The following is a 21,982-nucleotide window of genomic DNA, read 5'->3' as shown; positions in this document are numbered from 1 at the left end:
GGAATGGGTATGGATTTTTATGTTATCCCCATCCCGTTCCCGCCCTCCCTGCCCCATCCTCGCCCCGCCCCGCGCCGCTCCACCCCCGCACGCCCCACATATATATGATTAAAATTCTACTTATATACTTATATTATTAATAATTTTATCTTGCAAAATATAAATATGCAGGTATGACGCAGGTACGAAGCGGGTGCATATACCCATACGGTGGTGGGGTGGGGATGAATTGGGTACGATGCGAGTATGAAGCAGGTACGAGTACCCATGCGGGTGGTGAGTATAAATACGTACCTGGTGGGGTGGGGATGGGACTGGAATTTCCCCCCCGCAAAGAGTGGTAGGGCAGGGATGGGGATTGGAATGTTATGCGAGTGCGGGTGTGGAGGTATCATCCTCGACACCCGCCTCGCCCAATTGTCATTCCTAGACAGCATAATGAACTTAAATATAAATTCAAATAGGATAAGATAAGTTCAACTAAGATAAGATAAATTTATATAAAATATATAATTTTAAATAAGTCAAAATAAATTAAATTGGACAAAGCCTAAATTTACATACAAATTGAATAAATCTCTTGATAGCCTTAAGCAAGATATGAGGCTACTAGACAATGGTTATATTAAGCTAAATTAAGTGGTTGCAAAACTGCAAGTCCCAGGTTTCCATCATCAAAGAATGATTGTTCTTGGTCCTAATTAGAAATGCTCCCTTTTGTCTCACATTTCCAGTGAAATGATAGAGTAATAGCCTTCGTTTTCTCGCTGTCAAGAAAAGAAAGATAGAGTAATAGTATATCTCCCTTAGACCCTAACTGCTTTAGATCAAATATCACATGAATTTGCTAAATCGATTGCTTATGCATAAACTACATCTACCCACAAACTTAGGCTATGTTGTGTTCAACTTATTTTAATTTATTCAAGATCTTACAATATAAGATTAGATCAGATAAAATAAGATATATGAGATGTGTTGTTCAACTTATCTTCACTCATTTCAGAAAAAATAAGATAAGATAAGACAAAATAAGTTGAATCAAACAGAACCTTAGAGGCGAAAAAAATAAACGTCCTTTTGTATGACGTCAAACATTCACGCTTGTAAAAGTGTACACCTTTGAACATAAATGTCTTCAATCGTTACTCCTAAGCAAAAACTATGGAAATTTAATATTTCAAAAAGAAATACTTAGACGCAAATCTAATAAAATCCCACATGACTATTTCTTTAAAAATAGAACACAAACAATGGTCCAAAATAGATTATACAAATTGTATGAAAAAAAACAAAATGCATAAATTAAAGAAAAAATTGATTATAATAGTAATCCAACCTTTGGGTCGTTCGTTCAAAATAATCCAACCTTTTGATTATTATTTAATAATCCAACCTTTTATCCCAATCCGCTCATAATGCACTGTGAGACTGGTAACCTGTTGGAATGGTTATTTTTTTTCCCCCTTTAATTTCCCTTCCTCCTTTCCTCCCTCCTTCCCCTGCCTCACCAGTCATGAAGAACCACCCCACCCCCACCCCCTGCTCACGATCCCCACCCTACCCCCACTCCTTGCTCACGATACTTGTCCCACCCCCACTGCCTGCCCCCACCCCCACCCCTTTGCGAATAACCCCTGCTCGTTGAGAAGACGGGAAGATGGCGTTGTGTTGGGTATGTTGTGATGGCGGTGAAGCTGGCTGGTATATGCGTCGGCGAGTGGTTGCAGACGCGGCAAGATGACAGAGGAGGGGGTAACACCTGGGGTTGGTTGAGAGGCATGAGATGCCGCTGGAATGCAGGGTATGGGAGGGCTGGTTGGGGAGCGCAGATGGGCTGGTGGGGCGTCGATGCGGTGAGGATAGTGGAGGCCGGAGACGTAGTGGTGGTCGTGCGCTGATAGTGCTGCTGTTGTACAAGGCTGCGCAATGACCAGAGGTGGGGCTGAACAGTAAGCCCACAAGCAACTTGTGGTTTGTGGGGAGAGTGGGAAGGGGGTGAGGATGAGGGGGTTGGTGACAGTGGGTGCGGAAGGGGAGGGAGGGGTGGCAGTGGGTGGGCAAGGGTGAGGATGGGGGTTTGGTGGCAATGGGTGGGCAAGGGGAGGGAGGGGGTGGTAAGTGGGCTGGGAAGGGGAGGGAGGGAATTAAGGGGGTGGAGGGGGGTGGTGGCTGGGTGGAGAAGGGACGGAGGGGTAAAAAAAATATTTAATTAAATCACAACAAATTAGAGGAAGACACGTGTGCAATTAACCCATTCTCCTGGTCATCAACCTGTTTCAACAGGTCACGGTGCATAATGAGCGGATTGGGATAAAAGGTTGGATTATTTTGAGCGAACGACCCAAAGATTGGATTACTAGAATCAATTTTTCTTAAATTAAATGAAAATGTAGCAAAAACTAACTAACCAAACCCTCTCCAAACAACATTCTTCTTTTATTTCTAAAGAGAGAACTAGTTACTTAGAAGTAGAAATAGCCTCTTGTCTTTAAATGATTTTTTCCCTCACAAAAACCAACAATAATATTGTAGCGTAGTTGGTTAGTGCATTAACATATCAAATCAGAGATCATGAATTTGAGTTTTGAAACACACATTTTTATTGTCATCATATTATTTGATTGTGTGGTTAAAAGAAATAATACATATAACATCATGTCATTTGTTTGTCTTGACAATGGTGCAACTATTTTAAAACGAAAAGTAGTATATAGATTCCTAATAACATTAAACAACCACTTCTTGTTATTGAACCATGAGTTAACTCATGTACACCAAAAAATAATTAAGAATTTCCCCTAAAAAAGTAGTAATTAGGAAACTATAAGATCATAAATTTCAATTTATTAAAAGGTGATATAAAGTTGAGGTTGGCGGTTAACTGGTACAGGAGGCAAGGAAACGAAGCAAAAAGCAGGGTTAACAACACGTGGCAGAACCATCACCGTCAGATGGAAGCATGCAAATAGTAACCAGATATTGAGATGAGGGCATCAAACAATAGTGAAAGAGTGAGATACAGATACATAAAATAGATCGATAGAAAGAGGGAATTTTGTACTCCCACCATCACCTATCTTTCTCCCTAAATTTTTAAAATAAGCATATAAAATCAAAATAGTACTATTTTGGCATTAACAAAAAAAAGTAATTCAAAATCAATTACAAATGAAATAATGATATGATCAGCTTTTTTTTTAAGAAGAGAAAAAAAAGGGAATTTCAAGAGTAAGAGAATTACATTTGCAGGAGACCAAAGAAAGAGATATAAGAGAGAGAAAGTTGTTGTTGTTGTTGGGAAGGTTGCCATGGCGGCGTTTGCAGAGCTGTAAAAATTCAATTTCTCTCTCATCCTCTTAATGTTTTCTTCCTGATTAACGCTGCTTCTGTTCAGACTTTGTTTCCTCTCTCACAAAAGCAATTCTTACTTGTTGTATTTTCTTCTGTAATTTTGCTCTTACCACTTATCAGTTACCACCACCCACAAAAATACAAACTAACCATACTTTATTTTTTTAGGGTATACAAAAACAAAATATACCCTTATCCTCCATTTTTTTTTTTGTCAAAAACCCTTGTATTATTTCTCTCTTTTTATTCCTCAATAAAATCCCAAAAAAACAACTTTTAATTCTGTAAAGAGGTTATGGAGTGTTTGTTGCTGAAATTGAGGTTAGGGAAGAGAACAATATGGCAGGGTTTTTCTCGTTAGGTAATGATAGCACAAACAGAAGGAATATTAATAGCAGCAACAACAACAATATAAGTTACAGAAATGAACAACAAATCATTTCTTACCAAGAAATTGACAACAAAAACTCTGAGCTATGGCATCTTCATTCGTCAGGCGGTGGATTATTAGCACCGACGGAAGACGGAGATGAGATTACGAGATCTAACAAAAGTAATAGTAACAGTAATAGTAATAGTAATAGGTATAATTTGATAAGAATGAGTATGGGTAGTAGTGGAAGTGGTAATACTATAAATTGCCAAGATTGTGGGAACCAAGCTAAAAAAGATTGTGTGTATATGAGATGTAGAACTTGTTGTAAAAGTCGTGGATTTGATTGTGTTACTCATGTTAAGAGTACGTGGGTTCCGGCTTCTGTTCGCCGAGAACGCCACCAGAATCTTATCATTCAAGATCAGCATCAACCACAACAACATCAACAACAGCAAGAGCAAGAACATTATTATATGGGTGTTGTTAACCCAAAGAGAAGAAGAGACAATAATTCTTCTTCTTCATCTTTGGTTTGCACACAATTACCCATCACTACTAGTACTACTAGTGTTACTAATACTAACACTGCCTCCTTTTCAGGTAAATATAAAACCTAGTTGAAAGAATCTTATTAGCGTGTGAAAGTGAACATATATATGATTATGATTTTTGGCGTGTGGATATGGAAAAAAAAAACATAAGGAATTTTGAAACTGCAAGAAGAAGATATTGTTACTGGTAGATTTGCTTTAAAATCAATCCTTTTGGTTACTCTAGTGAGTGGTGTGGTGCTTGCTTTTGTGTGATACTGTTGTTTAGTAATCCTGACGAATAGATTGACAAGAAAGGAGAGGTTGTGGTGATCTTTTCTTTTCCTATTCTTTCCTCTTTGTCCGTGTTTTTTCTGTTTGACATCTGTGAATGATTGTGATTCTGATGTTGTTTCACACTTATTTTTTTGTTGTTTTTTTTTTTTTTTAATTTCTACATATATTATTACAATACCTTATGATTTAAATAAGCAAGGAAAAAGTAGCATTAGCATTTTAAAACAAACCTAACCTGAAATGGCTCAAATGATATTGATATTGATATATATATTTATATTTGGATTAATTTGAACAAACAGGTATGGAACTACGTAATTTTCCGGCAGAAGTGAGTTCTGAGGCGGTGTTTCGATGCGTTAGGGTGAGCTCCGTTGATGAGACGGATGAAGAGTATGCTTATCAGACCGCAGTGAACATTGGAGGGCATGTGTTCAAAGGGATTTTATATGATCATGGCCCTGATCATCCTCACCAAAGTAGTGCTCCTAGTCCTAGCTATGTTGCTGGAGAAACTGGTGGTAACCTTGCAGTCAGGCCCACCGCTTCTATTGGTGGGCCTACTGCAGCCGCATCGATTATGCCAACATCATCTTCATCTCCGGCAGTCGGGTATTTGGATCCGTCTTTCTATCCGCTCACTTATATGTCCCCGGGTACGCCATTCTTCTCAAACCCGAACCAAAGACCTTAGATTCAAGGCCAAAATGAAGGGAAAAAAATGAGTTATCATCAACTTATAAATCTATCATCATCTTAGCTAGCTTCTTTACTTTATTTTCTCTCAAAATGATTGAAATTTGTCAATGTTAATTTGATCTCATTATTGAATTGCTTTCATAAGCAATTTGAATATGTAGGGGGAGAAAGAATATATATTGTTGTTGTTGAATGTTGTTTGTTTGTATGTTCTTCACTTAGAGAATTTGAGGAGCTTAACATATTTATTTTCAAGTTGATAATGGATAATAAAAGTAGTGCTATATACTTGTATACTGTATGTTAGCATTTTTATGTGTGTGTTGATTAATTATCTTGCAACAAAAATGATAACTTTCAATTTGATCACATATTAGTACATATATAGCTAGACAAGTAGGAAGGATGCTAGTCTGACTTTGTTCACAATTTTAGCTATCTTGTTCTCTGAATTTCAAAAGTTGACTTGAGCTTACATATGTTCGTTATTGGAGTACTTTTCAATTTTTACTCTACTGATGATGGATATAAACTACATGTCAGTTCATTAGTAGCATGAACTTTACTAGTTTTAGGGGGTTGTTCAGTTCATCTAATCTTAGCTAATGGGATAATTTGTTTGTAATCATTTCTAACACAAATTATGGAATAATAAGGTTGCGAAATAAATTATTATGAGATCGATGATAATTTTTTGCCCTAGATGAATTTGAGTTATATGTAGAAGTGACGAATTTAAGGTAGAAAAAAAGCTACTCTTTTTTTGAAAGTGACTTCTTATGACTTAATTATGCATTTGGGCTAAAAAATTAACTGAAGTGGTCTCGTAATATATTTATTGTTCACTCGGTGCACAAATAGTTAAACGGAAAGGGTTGCTGAATTTCGACTTGGTGTTAGTTACTTCTTTCATGTTTTGATCTTGGTTGTTATCTGGAGTTAGTTCTCCAAGTTGTAATGGCAGTCGTCCCTTATTCTAACTTTGGATTAATCTTGCATTAATAAAACTCCTATAAAATTATCAAAAGAAAAAACGGGGACTACCTTAAAATTCTAGAGATATATTGTATGCTCTTTCTCTTGTGAAAATGGTAGCATAATTCTTCAAAGGTTGGTTGCTCAAAAAATTCTAACCTTCTTTCCAGAATTGTATTCTCTTAGTTTTACATATATATATCAGCCTTTCTTTTGGATAAGTAAAGACAACTAGGTCAATCCCTAAATTATAACCAACCTCATCCTTGCTAATGATACAATAAGTAAAACATTAAAGCATAGATAGGTTGACTGTGGCCAAGGTTAGGTATAAAGTCAGCCAAACAAGCGAAGATCCCACTCTGAGGCCTTTTTTTGGGAGTAGGAGGAATTGAACTGAACTGGGAGAAAGTTGAAGACGAGAGCGTGTCTGAGCTAAATTGAATTGGAAGAAAGTTGAACATGAGAGAGTGTCTGAACTAAACTTAACTGAACTGGACTATGAGAAACTAAACTGAAAATAATCCAAAAGAATCATGCATAACTATATGAACCTTTGTGTTAACTTGTTAGCTCTTAATCACGTTTGTTTGAATGAAATTTTCATGAAACTTGGAGTAACTTTTAAGGTGAACATAATTTATGCTCATCTGAATTCCTTGTGTTATGGAATGTACTAAGTCTTACATCACCAAAATATTTGTTTCATTTTAAGCATACTAATTTACAATTTTGTTTGTCAAGACTTTAGAATTCCGAAATATCTCTCAAATAGTACTCCCTCCGTTCCATAATATAGCGCTTGCATTCCTTTTAGGGTGTCCCAAAATATTGTGTTTGTTTTCTTTTTATCAATTCATTTGGACTAAATTATCCTTCATTTTTACATAAACTTTCCACAATACCTCTATATTTCTTTAAAATATGTGTCCTTATTTATTGTTTTACACCATTCCAATGAACATTTATTGCTTTTTTATTTTAATTTAAAGGAAAAAGAAAGTAAAAAATTAGTTCCAAGACAAAGCTACCCAGAAAACACTTACTCCTTCTATTTTCCTTAATTCTCGTGAAAAATGAGAAATAAGCACTATATTATGAAACGGAGGGAGTAGTATTTACTATTTAATAAACAAAGAGAGTATTATTTAATCGTCATAAACTCATGCAAATGACATTGTTCAATGAGATAAATGTTACTGTTTTCATGTTTATTCTATAAATTCAATTTACCTTTACCACATTTAGTTTTCTTGGTTTGAGGTGGTTGAAAAAGAATCTCAACTTTTTTATTTTTTTTGGTAATCTAAATAGGAAGGACGAAGAATCAGATAGTGTTTTGTTGTTGTTTCTCACTTTCTTTCTTTGTTTTTTGAACTTCGAAATTCTTTTCCCTGCTTACCCGTATGCTTGCCGGATTTAGAACGAGGGTTTTTTTTTCGCGAAAATATACTTCACTTTAGGCGCTTACAGCTTTTATTTTCCCTGTAACTTGCACTGCCATCTATGCAACCATACATATAGGAGTATTTCTTATGATAACATTTGTGCATGGCACATTTTTTACTTGTTTTTCTTATCCTATGTACTGATCTTATGTTATATCTCTAATATATGAAAAATATTAGGATTAATAACAACTTCTACCTTTGTGCTCCGACTGCAACCTGCATAGCAATTGACATGACATTATATGCTTGCTTCAAAGCGGACTATCTACCATCAAGCCTATTCACTCCTCTTTCTCATTAGTTTACACACTTTGATTATCACGTTTATATCGAAATTTGAATAACAATGTGTTTGTTATGGCGCTAATTAAAATAAATAACTAGTTATTAGGCTCGGGCTATGTCTCGGGGTAAGAAAAAAATTCATTCATCAATATTGTATTTTAAAATGATTAACACTAAATACAACTTGGTTTGATGGTTAAAATTTTAGTATATTAACTTGAGGTTACGGGTTTAAAACTTATACTATGTAATTTCTAAGTTTTATATTGTACATGGATTACATGAACTAAGACTTCCTATGCAGAGCGCCACCTTTTAATATATTTATATAGATGTGATATTGAGAATTAACTACAAACATCATACCATAATGTTTAGCATATGAGATAGCAGGGTCGTCTCATAAAATTAGGGAGGTTCGTGCTAAATTAAATTATAAAGATTAATTTTTTTGGTGAATATAAGAGAAGAAAAGTTATAAATGGTGCTTTTTGGAGAATAGGAGAAGAAGAAAAACACCAACAAATAGAAATTAATCTCTTTATATTTGTAATTAGATTTAGGTTTTTTTTTCTTTTTTCTTTGGACGGATAACTAATAGAATTGGACCCTAATATTTCGGGAGCCCTATGCAGTTGATCACTCTGCACATAGCCTTAACTGCCTATGTGAGATAGCTTTGAAAACTATTCCTTACCCATCTACAAAAGGTGGGTAGTTATTAAAAGCAAATTTAAATCATGCTGATCCTAGAAAAACTATTAGTTATCGTTTTTCGTTTTCAGTTATGAAAATCAAAAGATAAAACATGAAAAGCATCAAATATGATTTTCAGTTAACTAGTCTATAAGCATCATCAGTATGATGCCTATGAATAATATAAGTTCAGAATATAATCAATATCATATACCTTTAGAATCTTAGAACCAAAAATGATATATGACAAATGATATCATACAAACTCTTAAATAGAGAGACTTTCCTTTTCTTAACCTTTTCTTAAAAGATGTATCCAATTTAACTCCATGCATATGCTATTCTCCAGCTGTGTTAATATCTTTTTCCACTTCTCTGAACCGGCCACCACCTTTTTGGCTCATATTACCTTGTACCTTCGTATTAATCAAGCTTGATTAAGCTTTTAGCTATATTCAAAGTTGAACAAAGAGCACTTTAATCTCACAAGGAATCTAATGAAACTTTGTTATGCAATAATCTTGAATTGTTTAAAGATGTGTCATGCTAATAATTGAGGGGGTAGGTTTATAATACTAACATAGAAAGTCGTTGCATACTTAGGTTAGTTTGAAGTTTTACTGCTCATATGGTCAGTTTCTCCAATCCTTTTGCTAGGATGCACTTTTCATCTTTCAACATAAATCTTGTGCAAAGAGGATTGAATTGTCAGCTTTGAGCTAGAAATAACATATTTGCTGCTTGTTTACTTTAACTTCTTCATTGAAGGCAAGTTCAGGCTTATGTTACTCAGACACGGATTGAGTGTCTACTCGGATACGGGTGTCCAAGTGTCTGACTCAGCTATTTTGTAGAAAAAAGTCATATATGTTGTTTAAAATGAAGTATCCAAGTAAAGTTCGTGTCGGACACGACACCACACTTCGTTTTTGAGGTAAATGAAGGTGTCGGAATAATACCTGTTCATCTATTCCGATGCTTTTAATTTTTTTGTTTCTTTGATGTCTTGAGGTGTTATTGTTATGACTTACGCAAAACGAAGAAAAAAATCGACACACAATTTCTTGTTTAGTCAATAATAATGCGTTGGCAATGAGAGAAGACAAGATTCTTATCAGGTTTATTACTCCAGAAGAGATTACAAATTTCTGAAGAGAGAGGTGAAAAGGTTTAGAATAAAGTTTATACGGCACTCTTAAATGCATAAGTGGACTGACTCTAAATACGATCCTGAAACCTAACCAAATAAAAACAACTCTACATATTGCAAGTTAATGGGCCAACAAACCGTATATATGGGCAGTGTCAAGAACGTGTTTGGATTTTCTAAAGCTCTAAAATAACTATACAAGGTAGAGTTTGAGCAATATCAATCATTGAATCAAAAATCAATGGCTCACATATTATCTTTCTGAAATCCTCCTTATTTTTTTCATCAAAATCCACCTCCTAATTTTCTCCTTCCTACCAATCTCAGCCATTGATTTTAAAATGTATGGTTCAGATGCAACTCTATCTTACAAAGTTCTACTAAAACTCTAGAAGATCCGGACTCAGTGCGAACCCCGTGATACCGTGAAGGTCATGGGTGGTGCTAGATTGTAGGCTTGATCTACGGCATTCTAAGAGTAACTGGACATGGTCTAGAAGGTGATGATTGACCCAAAAACTGAATAATCTGAGTTATATTATGAGACTTGAACTTAACTTAAACATTACCAGGACTTCCTGACACTGTATAGAACATTGTGTAGACTTTATAAGCCTGAAATCAAATTCATCTGAGCTAATATGATACTATTGATCCCAAACCTATCTGAACTTATTGGATTTGACCTGAGTTTTTTTTTTTTTACGAGTAGCTAAGCTTAACATATAAAAAATCTGAACTTTGTTTTCCTAAATAAGTGAAAATGAGGTGCAGAGAACATATGAGTTCAGATGTTCTTTCTTTCTACGAAGACTGGTAGCTCTAGAGCTGTGTTTATCTTATGATTCCTGCTTTGCATCCAAAAAAGAGGTGCAGAGAACATGGCCTACATACCCTATACATCAATACATGCACATGACGATCAATATATGTTTACATGAGGCAAAATTCGGTGCCTCAAAAAAAAATGCAATGCTTCTCCTGTCCTAGAATTTTTCAGTATCAGTTCCTCACTCACACTTAAGTAGATGCTGACTTTAGCTAGCTGCTCGCCGTGAATAATGGATATCTATACCAATATATTAAAAGGCGTTCCTAATAAAGTAACCAATAAGGTTTACAACAGACATCTTACTATTTCAACCAACTATTAGATATACTCTTTACTTTAATTTGCATAAATATATATAACTTGGAACATAATTATATATAATAAACTAATTTGAAATAAATAAAAGCTCAAAATATAGAAGTATTATCTATACAAATATATTAAAAGGCGTGCAAAAACAAGAAACTGTGTCATGTGGCGCTCTCCTTATGAAATTTAAGTTCATGTAATCCATGTACAATAAAAAAAATTAAGAAATTATATAGTATAGGGTTTGACCCGAGACTTCAAGTACATATAGTAAAATTTTAACCGCTAGGCTAAGTTGTAATTAGTGTTATTATTATAAAGTATTATATTAATAAATGAAATGTTTTCTTACCCGGGGTATATCCCGGGTCTAATAACTAGTTTAAAGTAAAAACTTGAGACATTGTCCGAGCTACACACTAGTTGATAATTGAATCAGAGTACCATAAACACTTTTATTATCTAATTCCTCCTATTTTTATTAATTTACCCATTTTAACTTATGACTTTATTCACATACATGACTTTGACTATCTCTTGTGATTTGTACTTAAAGGAAAAATATAGTCATGCAAGATCGTATTAGATTCGTATTAATGTGTATTATCCAAATATCAACTTTTTGTAACTTTTGCTTATTGAAAATTAGAGTTTAGTTCAAATTAATATCTCGACAAATATGCCCAAAAAAATGAGTAAACAAAAACTGGATAGAGTAATCGTTAGTGATCTTACAGGAAAGAAAAATTTATAACAGTGACCTAACCAAAATTACTTCTTAAGCTAAGTGTCCCAATAAACTTGTATTGTCAAGTCAACAAATCAACAAATAGTTGGAATTTCTTCTATTTTTAGTTGATAATTTAGATTGACAAATATTATAGCTCCGTTTCTTTTATAAGTTGAAACACTTTCATGAATTAAATGTCTTATGTAAATAAATAACAATATGGAACGTACTTTTTTTCAAGATATTTTCTAATATGCGTGGACTCATCGGCACACAATAACAATAATTATATTCCATAATAATAATTTTTTAAATTAATAAAAATCAATCACTATATCAGTATATTGTAACTAATTAATAAAATTGGAGGAAGTATTTAGTGGACATGGAATGAGTGTAGTAGGGCATGACAAGGTGAATAATCTTACATATATATATAATTGCAAAAGTTAACTAACTAGCATATAAAATATATAACTTAACATCTTCAACTCCAAGTTAAGATGAAATTTGTTATCACAAAACTGTTAAGAAAGAAAGAATAAAATCAAAAGTAATGAGATTTATGATGAAAATATATAAAAGGCATGCATACCTCTTGAAATCATGCATTAACTCATGAACTTCTTCTTCTTGTTAGAATGGTTAATTCCTTACATTCCCCTCGCATTGCTAAATAAAAATAGAAGCCGTAACGCAGTTTCAGTATTGTAGGATTAATAACATCTCATCAAATAATGTAATTTAAGTAGAGTAGAAGTGTAGAACTCATAAAAGGAGATAGTTGTTTAAAAAGGAATTATTATCAGAAGACAAAAGAAGGGGAAGTGAAGAGTTATGTTTAATAAATGAAGTGAATAAGTGATGCAATAATAAATACATGCTACATTTTTTTATATATAAAAAAAGGGTAGGGAGAAGGCGTCCTAATTGGATCGGAATTTCGCACAATTTCACCCGATTCGGGTTTGCAGGCTAGGCTCATTGGGAGTAGGGGGAATGGTAAGAGGAAATCACTACCCCTAAAATGTCTCTAATGAGATTTGATCCCGAGATACCAACCAAACTACTAGACCAAGTGCGTAATAAATACATACTACATGTATCATGCATCTTTTAGCTAGCCTGATCTACAAGTCACAATTGTAATTCATTTTGGGAGTAGGCTTTTGTCAGTGAATTATTAATATGTAGTACTGGCTAAATGGCTACACTAGTACTAGTATACTACTATATATTGATGTGGCCTATAAAGGGATGTCTACAATAAGGAAGCAATAAGGCACCCCAACAATCACGGGATGAAAGAGAAATAGAAAGTGAAATACTCGTCCCCTTATTTATTTGAGAGGGTAGGGTTTCTTTTGGGAGATTAGGCCATGCATGTTAATTCTTATAATAATACAGACGTGAACATATATTGAAATATATATATTATATGGCATGCATTTTGAGGACCCAAAACCAAATACTACTACTAGTAACTGTTAAAATGTTTATATATAGGGTGAGGACGTCCAACATTAGCTAGACTGAATTGGTAGCTTGAAAGGCTAATTGTTATCAAAAAGGCAAATTAGCCAATGGCATTTTATGAGTCTAGAGGGTCTTATAGTTAGAGGAAGTATTTTTTCGTATTCGGTAGAGATTAGAGAACAACTTGTTCTATATCATGGTATTTTTGTAATTTTACTAGCAACTTGATACAATGTAATATTTAGTCGAAATGATTAGATGCAGCTATGATATGATATAATAGTTAATTGATATGATAAAATAGTATTAGGATATGATATACTAATCATCTAATACATCAACTAGATTTCAACTAACAATCCCCAAATAAAAATAAATGATTTTTTTTTATAATTTACAATTTTTTAATATTATTTTTTATCATAAAAATTACTCAAATACCATGATATTGGCCGATAACGGGTATAGGAATATCATTAATCCTTATAGTTATGCCCTTGAAGTTATTGACCCTCTTTTCACATGACTTTGATAACGTACAAATTGTGTATGATCATTAAAGATACAAATTCTCAAAGTACTCACTCTGTTTCAAATTATAAGGTATTTTAGCTAAAAGAATTTGTTTCAAAATATTAGGCATTCTACAATACCAATGTAAGATTAAATGCAACTTTATATTATCAAGATAATCTTATAGGTTATTTTGTATTATCAATACAATATTTAATGTTAATTCTTATTACCCATGCAAATCTAACTTAAATTAACAAAATTCTTAATTTCTATGCAAAAACCTTAAACGACTTATATTTTGAAGCGGAGAGAGTACAAATGAATGAAAAAGTAGTTTGAGCAAGATATAACACTCCGTTTTTAAAGCTTTGTACAATTCAAAATATAAGTTGTTTTAACATATTCAACATGCATTTGGAATTTCATTGGCGTCATAAAACATTTAATGAAATTATTATTAAATAAACTACAATATTCTGTTGACATAATAATAAACTAATAATTCTTTAAAAAAACATATATTTTCTCCGTTTTGAAATAAGTGAAACATTTTCTCTCTTTTATGTGAAATCTTTTTAAGAGAATCGTCTCACTTATTTCAAAACAGCAGATATATAAATTAATAAAGTGAAAAATAATGTTCCCCTCCTAGGGTTTCTCTCAAAAATTAAAAGTGAAATGTAATATCTCATTTGTATCGTGGATCAAATAGAGTACAAGCTCAACAAATTATCTATTCTTTAGCTTTCGTAATCTTTCATGCTTATTTTCTTCTTTTTTCCTCTCTCATCTCAAATATTACATTCATATTTTAAAATTCAGGCTCCGTTTGGTAGGGAGTAAAACATTTTCCTAGAAAATTATTTTCCTCTAGATTTTATTTTACCTTATTTGGTTTGCAAAGCAGTATAAACCATTTTCTCTAAGACTAAAATTGCTCTCCAAATGATGGAAAACCATTTTCCCTTCAAAATGAAGGGAAAACTATTTTCCTTCCATTTCCTTATCTCTCTTGTATAATCCTCTCACTATCCCCTTACTTTTTCTTTCATTTTCCCTTTGCTTCATCATTTTTTTTACATGGAACCAAACAACGGAAAACTAATTTTGGCTCTTCCGTGGCCCTAGGAGAAATCCCGTGGCGTTCGTAGCTCGGACCCCGAGAAAGTCTGAATGCATGTATTAACCTTCAACTTTGGCTGTTTTTGGTACAGCTTTGGACTTCTCCACGCCTGGTCATATTTTCTTTTAAAACATTCATAGGAGTAGCGACGTAACTTGTAACGTTGCACGGGTCTTTGACACTATTTGCATTGCCTCGAGTCTATTCATTTCCCGTCAAACCCAAAATTGTCTCGAAATGAACGTAAAGGCATCCACATATTCATTCCAAGCCATATGACTCCTTTCCAATGACCTCCATTGTCGCTAGGAGGCATCTCATGGCGTTCGTAGCTCGAGCCCCAAGAAAGTCCGAAAGCGTGTATTATAACCTTCAATTTTGGCTGTTTTTGGGACATTTTTGGACTTCTATGGGGCTGGTCACATTTTCTCCTGAGACATTCTTTGGAAAGCCGACGTGACTTGTAGCGTTGCACGGGTGCTTGACACCATTTGTGTTGCCTAAAAAAGCCCCTAAACACCCTGTTCATTTCTCGTGGAATCCAAAATTGTCATGAAATGAACATAAAGGCATCCACATATTCGTTCCAAGCCACATGACTCCTTTTCGATGACCTCCCATGTCCCTAGGAGGCATCCTGTGGAGTTCGGAGCTCGGCCCCGGGAAAGCCTAAAATCGTGTATTATAACCTTCAATTTTGGCCGTTTTTGGGACACTTTAGAACTTCTCCAGACATGGTTATATTTTCTCCCGAAATGTTACTAGGAAAGCCGGCATGACTTGTACCATTGCGCGAGTACTTGGCACCATTTGCCTTACCTCGAAAAGCCTCTAAACAACCAATTTGTTCATTTCTCGTGAAACCCAAAATTGCCTCGAAATGAACGTAAAGGCATCCATATGTTCGTTCCAATACACATGACTCCTTTGCAATGACTTCCCATGTTCCTAGGAGGCATCCCGTCACATCCGTAGCTCGGGCCAAGGGAAAGTCCGGAAGCTTGTATTATAAACTTCAATTATTGCTATTTTTGGGACATTGTTTTTTTTACTTCTCTAAGTCTGGTCATATTTTCTCCCGAAACATTCCTAGGAGTGCCGACGTGAACTTGTAACGTTGCACGGGTCCTTGGCACAGTTTGCATTGCATCGAAAAGCCTCTAACACCCCAGTTGTTCATTTCTCGTGAAACCCAAATTGCCTTGAAATGAATGTAAATGCATCCACAAACTCGTTCCAAGCCCACATGACTCCTTTCAAATGACCTACCATGTCCCTAGGAGAAATCACGTGGCGTTCGGAGCTCGGACCCCGGGAAAGTCAAAAAGCATCTGTTATGACTTTCAATTTTGGCTATTTTTGGGATATTTTTGAACTTTTCCAGACATGGTCATATTTTCTCCCTAAACGTTCCTAGGAAGGCCGACGTGAGTTGTAACGTTGCGCGGGTGCTTGGTACCATTTGTGTTGCCTCGAAAAACCTTTAAAGACCCCATTTGTTTATTTCTCGTGAAACCTAAAATTACCTTGAAATGAATGCAAAGGACATCCATATATTCGTTCCGAGCTACATGACACCTTTGAAATGCCTCCCATGGCCCTAGGAGGCATCCCGTGGTGTTCGAAAATCGGGCCCAGAGAAAGTCTGAAAGCGTGTATTATAACCATCAATTTTGATTGTTTTTGGAACATTTTTTCTCGAAATGAACATAAGGGAACCCACATATTCGTTCTAAGTCACTTGTCTCATTTCCAATGACATCCCCTGTCCTTAGGAGGTATCCCATGGCGTTCAGCGCTCGAGCCTCGAGTAAGTCCGTGCATTATAAACTTCAGTTTTGGCTGTTTTTGGTACATTTTTGGACTTCTCCGGGCCTGGTCATATTTTCTCCGGAAACGTTCCTAGAAAAGCCGAGGTGACTTGTAACGTTGCGCGTGTGCTTGACACCATTAGCATTTTCCCCGAAAAGCCTTTGAACACCCCATTTGCTCATTTCTCGTGAAACCCCAAATTTGCCTCGAAATGAACGTAAAGGCATCCACATATTCGTTCCAAGCCACATGACTCCTTTACAATGACCTTCCATGTCCTAAGAGGCATCCCGTGGCGTCCGTAGCTCGGACCCTGGGAAATCCGAAAGCGTGTATTATAACCTTCAATTTTGGCCGTTTTTGGGACATTTTTGGACTTCTCTAGGCTTGGTAATATTTTTTCCTGAAACGTTCCTAGCAAAGCCGATGTGACTTGTAACGTTGCGCAGGTGCTTAGCACCATTTGTGTTGCCTCCAGAAGCATCTGAAAACTCGATGTGTTCATTTATCGTAAAACCCAAAATTGTCTCGAAATTAACATGAAGACATTCACATATTTGTTCCAAGCCACATGACTCATTTCCAATGACCTCCCATGTCCCTATGAGGCATCCCGTGGCGTCGGAGCTCGGGCCCCAGGAAAGTCCAAAAGCGTGTATTATAACATTTAATTTTGGTTGTTTTTGGGACATATTTTAATTTCTTCGGGCCTGGTCATATTTTCTCCCGAAACATTCCTAGGAGGACCGACATGGCTTGTATCGTTGTGTGGGTGCTTGGCACAATTTGCATTACCACGAAAAGCCTGTAACACCCCATTTGTTCACTTCTTATGAAACCCAAAATTGCCCTGAAATGATCGTAAATGCATTCACATATATTCTTTCCAAGCCACATGATTTTTTCCAATGATCTCGTTTTCCCCTAGGAGGCCTCTCGTGGCGTTCGGCGCTTGGACCCCGAGAAATTCCGAAAGCGTGTATAATAACCTTCAATTTTGGTGTTTTTGGTACATTTTTTTACTATTTCGGGCCTGGTCATATTTTCTCCCAAAACATTCCTACGAGTGCGGAAGTGACTTGTAACGTTGCGCGGGTGCTTGGCACTATTAGCCTTTCCTCGAAAAGCCTCTGAACACCCATTTGCTCATTTCTCGTGAAACCCAAATTTGCCTAGAAATGAACGTAAAGGCATCCACATATTCGTTCTAAGCCTCATGACTCATTTACAATGACCTCCCATGTCTCTAGGAGACATCCCGTGTCGTCCGTAGCTCGGACCCTGGGAAACTCCGAAAAGCGTGTTTTATATTTATAACATTTGATTTTGGCGGTTTTTGGGACATTTTTGGACTTCTCTGCGCCTGATCATATTTTTTTCCTGAAACGTTCCTAGGAAAGCCGACGTGACTTGTAACGTTGCGCGGGTGTTTAGCACCATTTGTGTTGCCTGTAGAAGCATATGAAAACTCGAGTTTTTCATTTCTCGTGAAACCCAAAATTGTCTCAAAATCAACATAAAGACATCCACATATTTGTTCCAAGCCAATGACTCCTTTCCAATGACCTCCCATGTCCCTATGAGGCAACTCGCGACGTTCGGAGCTCGGGTCCCGTGAAAGTCCAAAAGCGTGTATTATAACCTTCAATTTTGGCTATTTTAAGGACATATTTTTAATTTGTTCAGGTCTGGTCATATTTTTTCCCGAAACATTCCTATGAGGACCGACATGACATGTACCGTTGTGTGGGTGCTTGGCCCAATTTGCATTATCACGAAAAGCTTCTCAACACCCCATTTGTTCAATTCTCATGAAACCAAAAATTGTCCTGAAATGATTGTAAATGCATCCACATAGATTCTTTCCATGCCACATGACTTCTTTCCAATGACCTCGCTTCCCCCTAGGAGGCATCCCGTGGCGTTCAGAGCTCGGACCCCGAGAAAGTCCGAAAACATGTATAATAACCTTCAATTTTGGTTGTTTTTGGTACATTTTTTAACTACTCCGGGCCTCGTCATATATTCTCCCAAAACATTTATAGGAGTGCCGAAGTGACTTGTAACATTGCGCGGGTGCTTGGCACCATTAGCCTTTCCTCGAAAAGCCTCTGAACACCCCATTTGTTCATTTCTCGTGAAACCCAAATTTGCCTCGAAATGAAAGTAAAGGTGTCCACATATTCGTTCCAAGCCACATGACTCCTTTATAACTCCCATGTCCCTTGGAGACATCCCGTGGCATCCGTAACTCGGGATCTGGAAAATTCCAAATTAAGTGTGTATTATAACCTTCAATTTTAGCTGTTTTTGGGACATTTTTTTATTACTTCGGTCCTGGTCATATTTTCTCCCAAAACATTCCTAGGAATGCCGACGTGACTTGTAATGTTGCGCGGGATCTTGACACCGTTTGCATTGCCTCGAAAAGCCTCTGAACACCCCATTTGTTCATTTCTCGTCAAAACCCAAAATTGCCTCGAAATGAACGTACAGGCATCGACATAGTAGTTTCAAGCCACATGACTCCTTTCCAATTACCTCTCATGTCCTTAGGTGGCATCCTAGGTGTTCGGAGCTCAGACTCCGAGAAAGTCCGAAAGCGTGTATTACAACCTTCAATTTTGGCTGTTTTTGCGATATTTTTGTTTTTCTCCGGACCTTGTCGTATTTTATCCTGAAACATTACTAGCAGTACCGACGTGACTTGTAACGTTGCATGGGTGCTTGACACCATTTGCATTGTTTCGAAAAGTTTATGTACACCCTATTTGGTCATTTATCGTGAAACCCAAACGTAAAGGCATCTACATATTCGTTACAAGCCACATAACTCATTTCCAACGACATTCCATGTCCCTATAAGGCATCCCACGGCATTCGGAGCTCGGACCCCGAGAAAGTCCGAAAGCGTGTATTATGACCTTCAATTTTGGTTGTTTTGCGACATTTTTGGACTTCTATGGACATGGCCATATTTTCTCCTGAAACCTTCATCGAAAAGTCGATGTGACTTGTAACGTTAACCGGGTGCTTAAAACCATTAGTGTTGCCTCGAAAAGCCTTCAACACCCCATTTGTTCATTTCTCGTGAAACCTAAAACTGCCTCGAAATGAACGTAAATGCATCCACATATTTGTTCCAAGCCACATGACTTCTTTCGAATGACCTCCCAGGTCCCTAGGCGTCATTCCGTGGCGTTCGGAGCTCGGACCTCGGGAAAGTGCGAAAACGTGTATTATAACCTTCAATTTTGCCTGTTTTTGGGACATTTTTTTATTTCTCTGGGCATGTTCATTTTTTCTCCCGAAACATTTCTAGGAGTGCCGACATTAACTTGTAACGTTCCGCGGGTGCTTGGCACAATTTGCATTGGCTCGAAAAGCCTTTGAACACCTCATTTGTTCATTTCTCGTGAAACCCAAAATTGCCTAGAAATAAATGTAAAGGCATCCACATATTCGTTTCAAGCCACATGAATCCTTTCAAACGACCTCCCACGTCCCTAGGAGGCATTCTGTGGCGTCCGTACCTCGGGTTTGGATAAACGTCCAAAAGCATGTATTATAACCTTCAATTTTCGCTGTTTTTGGGACATGTTTGGACTTATCTGGGCCTGACCATATTTTCTTCCGAAACGTTCATATGAAAGTTGTCGTGACTTATAACGTTGTGCGGGTGCTTGCCATCATCTATGTTGCCTCGAAAAGTCTCTAAACACCCCATTTGTTCAGTTCTTGCGAAACCCAAAATTATCTCGAAATGAACATAAATGCATCCACATATTTATTCCAAGCCACATGACTCCTTTCCAATGACATCCCAAGTCCCTAGGAGGCATCCCGTGACGTTCGGAGCTTTGACCTCGGAAAAGTCCGAAAGCGTGTAATATAATCTTCAATATTGGTTGTTTTTGGGACATTTGTGGACTTCTCCGGGCATGGTCATATATTCTCCCGAAACGTTCGTAGGAAAGCCAACATGGCTTGTAACGTTGCGCGAGTATTTTGCACCATTAGCATTGGCTCGAAAAGATAATTTACAGATTCTAATCCACGCCTTTTAATATATTTGTATAGATAATTTACAGATTCTAATCCAATGAGTCATTATTGGAATATCAGTTATATCACCCAATATAGATGGATTAAATATCGAGAGGGGGACCTTAGAATGGGTTTGATGTGGGCCACATTAAAATAAATGCAGTAGAGCCTAGAGGCAATAGAGTTGGGGGAAGGGGCTAATTTTATGAAACACCCCCCGGCCCCCCCCCCCCCCCCCCCCCCGGTCTGTTAGGCTTCTGTAGCTGGTTTCATCTTCTTCTGCTGCTTCTTTCTGCCTTTCTTGAGTCTTTTCTGCTTAATGTTGTGTCCGCAATGGACAATACAATGGAGCTTTAATTGTTTGTTCAAATTTTTAATAATCAAAAAGAATATCAAATGGAAAAATGGGATTGCTTAGAACTGTCTTGCACTACAAGTACTGCTGCTAACTTGTGCTCCGATCCATTCCATTTCCATCCATCTCATCATGCTTTTGGATCTTTCTATTCTAATAATAATGTTTGTTCTGAATTTATTAAGATGTGTCCTTTTCTTCCTCTTTGCTTTCTAAAGACACTTGGTCCCTATCATATGTAAGCCTAATCAATGGCTAAAATTGCATGATATGGATCTTTGGATGTTTATACTTTATTGTCCCTTTGTATATTAACTCGACCTTCTACTGCTGCTTCAACCCCCACTACCAAGTGCCACCCCTCAAATTATGGACTATCTCTTAGATACATAACCAAATACAAATTTGGAGTACTGTTTTGTGATTTTCAAGTCAAACATTGTAAGGCCTTGTTTTTTTTAGACTGAAGTGTATTGAATTGAATTGAAATTATGAGAGAAATTTGTCTAAACTGAATTGAACTGAATTTTCATTAATTCAGTCTAAAAGAACAGCCTAAGATACTATGTTAACTTATTTTAAATAAATAAGATCTAAGAAGTTTTTTCTATGGAAGGGAAGTTCCAAGAAGTTAAGATAGTCATATATTTCAATATAAGTAATAATTATTCATTTTAGTAAATTTAAGTTAGTCAGCATTAGTTAAATAGTACTTCCTTCGTTCTTCATCTATTACAATAATGACTATTCATGGTAGTTGGCTAGTTTCATATCTATAGCAACAATGCTACTTTAGTTGACAATATTACTCTTACTTTACCTTACTAAAACTATCATTAATTACCCACCAACGGAGTAGTTGACAATATTACCTTTACTTTACCTTTTTAATTTTTATTTCCTTAATCACCATGCTTAACCCCATCATTACAATAGATTAAGAACGGAAGAAGTACATTGTAACGGTAT

At 36.2% G+C, this 21,982-nt stretch overlaps 1 protein-coding gene and 2 long non-coding RNA genes across 3 annotated transcripts; 1 reads left to right on the top strand and 2 right to left on the bottom strand.

Annotated features, from left to right (window-relative positions):
• Nucleotides 1-976: 976 nt before the first annotated feature.
• On the bottom strand, nt 977-3,924 carry LOC125494204 (uncharacterized). Its single transcript, XR_007270574.1, has 2 exons — nt 3,802-3,924; nt 977-1,151 (listed from the first exon to the last, which is right to left on the bottom strand). It is a non-coding gene; the product is annotated as an uncharacterized LOC125494204 (long non-coding RNA).
• Nucleotides 3,082-5,550, top strand: LOC104895103 (protein SHI RELATED SEQUENCE 1). Its single transcript, XM_010681522.4, has 2 exons — nt 3,082-4,330; nt 4,860-5,550. The coding sequence occupies exons 1-2, from the start codon at nt 3,694-3,696 to the stop codon at nt 5,249-5,251; spliced, it is 1,029 nt and encodes a 342-aa protein (XP_010679824.2). The 5' UTR covers nt 3,082-3,693; the 3' UTR covers nt 5,252-5,550.
• Nucleotides 5,551-8,795: 3,245 nt separating this feature from the next.
• LOC125494193 (uncharacterized) lies at nt 8,796-12,556 on the bottom strand. Its single transcript, XR_007270573.1, has 2 exons — nt 12,280-12,556; nt 8,796-9,112 (listed from the first exon to the last, which is right to left on the bottom strand). It is a non-coding gene; the product is annotated as an uncharacterized LOC125494193 (long non-coding RNA).
• Between the last annotated feature and the right edge of the window lie 9,426 nt (nt 12,557-21,982).

The sequence above is a fragment of the Beta vulgaris genome, chromosome 6, assembly GCF_026745355.1.
Source record: "Beta vulgaris subsp. vulgaris cultivar EL10 chromosome 6, EL10.2, whole genome shotgun sequence".
NCBI lineage: Eukaryota > Viridiplantae > Streptophyta > Magnoliopsida > Caryophyllales > Amaranthaceae > Beta > Beta vulgaris.
This window is presented reverse-complemented; position numbering and strand designations above follow the sequence as displayed.

What these genes read in the sequence shown, in the direction of transcription:
- LOC104895103 (XM_010681522.4), top strand. Translation starts at nt 3,694, where the DNA reads ATGGCAGGGTTTTTCTCGTTAGGTAATGATAGCACAAACAGAAGGAAT. An exon ending in TAACACTGCCTCCTTTTCAG is followed by an intron (nt 4,331 to 4,859) that starts GTAAATATAAAA and finishes TTGAACAAACAG; the next exon opens with GTATGGAACTACGTAATTTT.